Source organism: Merops nubicus, unplaced genomic scaffold (assembly GCF_000691845.1).
Source record: "Merops nubicus isolate BGI_N331 unplaced genomic scaffold, ASM69184v1 scaffold27070, whole genome shotgun sequence".
Lineage (NCBI taxonomy): Eukaryota > Metazoa > Chordata > Aves > Coraciiformes > Meropidae > Merops > Merops nubicus.
The window spans coordinates 15,610-20,619 of NW_008581267.1; the positions used below are offsets into that span (position 1 = coordinate 15,610).

Below are 5,010 nucleotides of genomic sequence, written 5' to 3' on the forward strand. Positions count from 1 at the left end.
TCAAAGAGTAGAAAACACTGGGAATAAGGAATTTTTGGCAAGGATGAGATGAATAGACTAATGAAGACATAAGCCTGTTGTTTGAGTTTCACTGCCTCGCCCTGACTTTCACTTGTGGTTGTTTGCCTTAATCTCTGGTTACATTGTGTAATTCAGCTGTCCTCCCCTCATTTATAACTCTGGTGTTCTTTTAATGATTAATGCTGAAATGCCTCTTCATGTTTAGGGATGGTAAGATGTATGTAACTCTTCTATATGCTCTGTTCTGATTCTTTCCAACAGACCAAAATACTTTACAAAAAACAAATGCCAATGAAATGCTGAGTCCCTAGCAAAGAAAAGCTTAACCTGAAATAGCCTGAGGAATACTTCAATGAAATCAAAATTGCAAGAGAGCTTGGGGTGGAGGGTAGAGGTAGAAAGTTTGCTGAAAGTATTCTAGTCAAGTCTGATCTTGGAGCAATGCCACTTTTAGAAAGCCCAGAAAGTGCCAGTGAATATTTTTCATCTGGATTGTTCTGGAAATGATTTTATTCATTGTAAGTGCTTGTAGATTGTAGTTGAAGAAGACAGCAAACCCTCACTAGGCAGTGAAATGCTGGGGTCTGAACCCTGAGCCCCAAATTAAGGTTGACATATGGGTGATTCCCACAGCCCTTCATACAGAGGTGGTGAGTTTGCCTTATAGCTTCCCCCCAGGGTGCGGCCAGCCCTGCAGGGAGAGCCAGAAGGGAAATGAGCCCCAGGGGTCCCGCAGTGAGTTGACAAAGGTCAGGGGTCTGCTTGGGGATAAAAGCTGGGACCACTTGCAGGGAGTCAGGAGTGTCTGTCTGTGGAGTGCACTCCACAGAGCTTCCTGGTTCAGGGCAGACCTCCTGACTCTCCCTGGAGCTGGGCCCTGGTCTGTTTAGACCTTTGTGAACATGGGCTGATCGGGTGAGAGTCGCCATGTGGGCACCTTTGTCTTATGTATTTAACTTGCTGGTCTGGCTGTTTCCCATGCCAGCTGTGGGCAACCTCAGGTCTCTGTACCACCTGCTGTGGGCTGAGTCATGTCCTTTGTGAGAACATTGGGGGTAGTGTCAATCATGTACCAGCTGATTGATCTGTTTGTAACCCCAGCGATCATTCATGGAATGTCTTTTTTGTATACAATACAGTCTGTGTATTGGTTCATCTTCCTGTTGGCTGTATCATTTTTGTTGGGCCTGGTCATTGGCAGAACAGGCAGCCAAATACTTCTATTACAAAACTTATCTGGATTTTTACATACCATGATCACTGATACAGCGTATTTATTTACATTGACAAGCAAAAGTAGTTAACTCTGGGGAAAAAAAAAATCTTAAATATAAGAAAAATCTTTCTGCAAAATGAATAAAAACATTAACTTTAAAGGACTATGCTGACAAAGTGTTTCTAAGCTGCAAAATCTAGGAAGTTAAAACCTAGGCTTGAAAATACTGTGTGGAATTTAATGTAAAAAGCAAAGCACAAAGTATAACTAAGGCAGCAAGACATGTCCCTAATTAGCTAATAACCAAGGCTGGGGCTAAAACACTGCTCTGCATGCTCTCTATTAATGCCTGTTAAATATACCTTCAAGGTATGTGGTCACAGTTCTCAATGGATTTGGGTGGCCCTCTGTCTCCCACCCATTTCTCTGGCAAACGGTGGCCCGAAGGCACGCGCACCTCGGTGAAGGCCGCGGCAGGAGCCGCTTCTGCTGAACGGAACGTTCTGGTGCATCTGTGCTGAAAACAGCAGGTAAGAGGTGCAAGGGTGAGAACCATCAAGCACAGCTGACCAAGATGACAGCATTAAATTTTGGAAACTGCAGTTTCAAATGTTTAAAGTCCAATGCAGGCTCTTTCTCCCTGCTAGCAAGATTCGTTTTCGTCAATCTCGATGGGGCTTTTCCCTTGGGAAGGAAACGAGGAAGAAGAAAAGCCGTTCTCTGGCACAGGCTGCAGGGAAGGCAGGCATCTTTCCTGTAAGATTGGCACTTCAGCCAGGTGTAAGTAAGTCTCAAAATAATCCACGGAATCCCCTTCTTGAATCTCTGTTAAGATCCGGTAGTCCCCAAAAGAAATTATGCACTTCCATGGCAGGTCGATTTTGTTTAAGTAACCCAGTTCTGTTTGGTCCACAATCAGTTTTGTTTTCTTGCTCATGTTCTTTATCTCAAAACAAAATTCTGAGCTGTTCAGTTTCCTGTAAAACTGTAAGGAAAACTGAATCCGAGACACACGAGTATCCATTAAGTTGTAATGGCAGATGTTAGAATCACGGCCAAACTTGGCCATTTCATCTGCCCTCACCTGCTCCCGCTTACAGAAATTCAGGCACCGAAACATCATCTTGTCTTCTTGGCAAGGGTGGTAAAAGGTCATGTGGAGACAGGTTACTGTTTCTTCAGTTTCAGCTTCTTCAAAAGAGGTCATGATGCAATGAGAACTACCAAGAAAGAAATTCATAGCATGAAATCACTGTTATTACCCAAAAAATTGGCTTCAGTGTGGCATTAAAATACTTCATATGCAATTGTATGGTAGCTGTTCATTATTTATAGCAAACTGGCTGACAGTAAATGTAATGAAACCACAGGAAGGAATGAGTGGGAACTGAACCTACTCAGTCCATGTCAACTGTTGCTTCCCACCCCTTGCCCAAGGACTCGTTTAGTGACCACAGCCAACTGACAGGCTGCTCTGCACTGAGCTCCTCCCCGCAGTCAGTCTAGTGTCTGCGGCAGTGCCTGCGTAGCACTTCAGAACTGAGAAACAGCCACAACTGGCTCTGTGTGAGGATCTCACAGGTAGACTTATCTCTGGTAGAAATATTTCACTTAGCAGTGACAGTAAGGGTTACTTTATGGACTTGAAATTACATAGTACTGCCTGGGCCTGCATGCTCTGATTTACAGAGTAGACACCGGACTAGAAGGTATCAGACAAGTTACTCTCACAAATGCAGTCTGACTCTAGGCAGTTAATATTTCAAATGTGTATAAAGTGCTTTTTAGTCAGAATTTACCTCTTGTATGAAACAAAATACAGTGTGTGGAAGCAACTGATCTGATAGTATGTAAAATGAGTGCAAAAAGATGGAATGACAGTGAGACATCCAGGAGGAATTGTCACCAGCTCTGGCTATTTCCCTGCTGCCTCTCAGAAAATCCCAGCTATCTGCTGCAGAAGTTCTTAACTAGGCACAAAAAATAAGTAATTTTTGTTGGGGTTTGTTTTGGCTTTGTTTTTTAAGCTTCTCACAAGCACAAAGGTGCTTGCTTATGAAATAATTTCTGTTCTAAAGCCTAAGCAACTGGTGTGCAGTTAAATAAAATCTGAGACACCTTAGGGAACCCTGTGATCTGCTCCTCTATACATGTGAGGCCAGTATTTTCCTGCACTGAAACTTCATCTAAAGAAATGAAAGGCTTAAAGGTATTTAAAGTAGGAATCAGAGACTGAGTTCTTAGTTACTCACCAGAGAAACATGTGAGCAGCCATTTAATTGGGATCATATAGTGTAGATGTTTATCATGTTTCTACTAGATTGCAGTAAGTTCCCAGCATGTCACACACACATCCCCAGCTTTCTTAGCAGCTCTATTCAGTGAACGATGATGGGAAGCAGCTTACAGTTTAATCTGATCGTTTATATGAGTAGGTGAATCATCACTGCAGTTAAGCATCATGACCTGTGGGTTTTTTTTAAGGCTAAATTATACCCTTGTACATAAATCCAAGCACAGTGAACGACGGTGTATTGGTACAATGCTTTGTGTGAAACTCCCATATTGCTCTGATGCCATTTCTAAAACAAGCTGTAGGCACATCATTATCCATCCTTCCTCCTCATAGTAAGCCTCAGCTCCCAGAAGCTGGAAGCAGCTCTGTGAGGAGGAGGATGGACTGTCTCTTTCTGGGCTTAGTTCCGCCCTTTGCTGTTTTGTACCAGAAAGAGGATGTGAGATGTTGCACGAGGCCAGCTCTGGTTAAAGGGGAAACCAAAGCCATTTCACTTACTCCACCGACTGGCCTGCAGAGACAGTTTTCTGTCTCAAGATTTGGGCTGGGCTGGATATTAACTTAAAAGCATGCTCTGCTCCCATTAGTGTCGTCCTTAGTTGGTTTCTGAAATGCATGAGGACTGGGCAAAACACATTAACATAAAGAAATGTATTTTGAGAAGTCTGCAATGTATGTAACTATGTTATCAGACCAATGCAAAACATTGGCTTTATTCACATTTAAGAATTTTACAAATGGCTACATTTATTAACTAGGGAAAGGGAAGAATGGCCACCAATTGCTTTAGTAGCGTCCACTGAACCTGGATCTCAGCAGCAACTTATAGACCCCACTATCAACTCATGATCTACCTGTGTGCCAGCTCAGGCATCCCCAGCTCAGCTGCCGAGTCCCACATTAAAGGTTTATGGAGGTTACACTGAACATACTTCCACGCAAATATTGAACGAGTTTCTATTTACTAGACTGTACTGGCCAGAAGAAAAGTGTCAGAGATCTCCAACTGGGGAAGGGCTGATTCTACAGTTAAATCCAGAGTTCTGCAACTCTAATGCAGCCCATTGCACTACTGTTTTCTGTACCTTAATTTGAGCCAAAAAAATGGGTGATCGTCTTTTCCTTCTCCCAACACTATCGCCTTCAGCGTGTGTTTTTAGGGACAGGAGAATGACAGAGCATTAAGAGCAAGGGTGCCTAACTTGAGAACCTCCCCAGGAGCTGTAACTCCACCTACAGCTTACTCCTCGGACAACACTGCGGACCGGCTTTTGCAAATCAAAAGATAAGCGTTGAACTCGTGTATCGAGATAAAGAACAACCTCCGTTTTGTCCTTTACCATGCCTTTTAAATGACCATGAACTTTGAGGCCAGGAAAGTGCCGAATACGATTCAGAGGCACGTTGCACAAGGACAGCAAGGACTTCTTGCCACCCCAGAGCGCCGTGTTCTGGTCACTAGTTTATCCGCCACTCT

The 5,010-nt window shown here is 43.4% G+C and overlaps 1 protein-coding gene across 1 annotated transcript; it reads right to left on the reverse strand.

The window, feature by feature from the left end:
- Positions 1-1,880: 1,880 nt before the first annotated feature.
- Positions 1,881-2,444, reverse strand: TIFA (TRAF-interacting protein with forkhead-associated domain). Its single transcript, XM_008949450.1, has one exon. The coding sequence runs from the start codon at positions 2,442-2,444 to the stop codon at positions 1,881-1,883; it is 564 nt and encodes a 187-aa protein (XP_008947698.1).
- Positions 2,445-5,010: the final 2,566 nt, after the last annotated feature.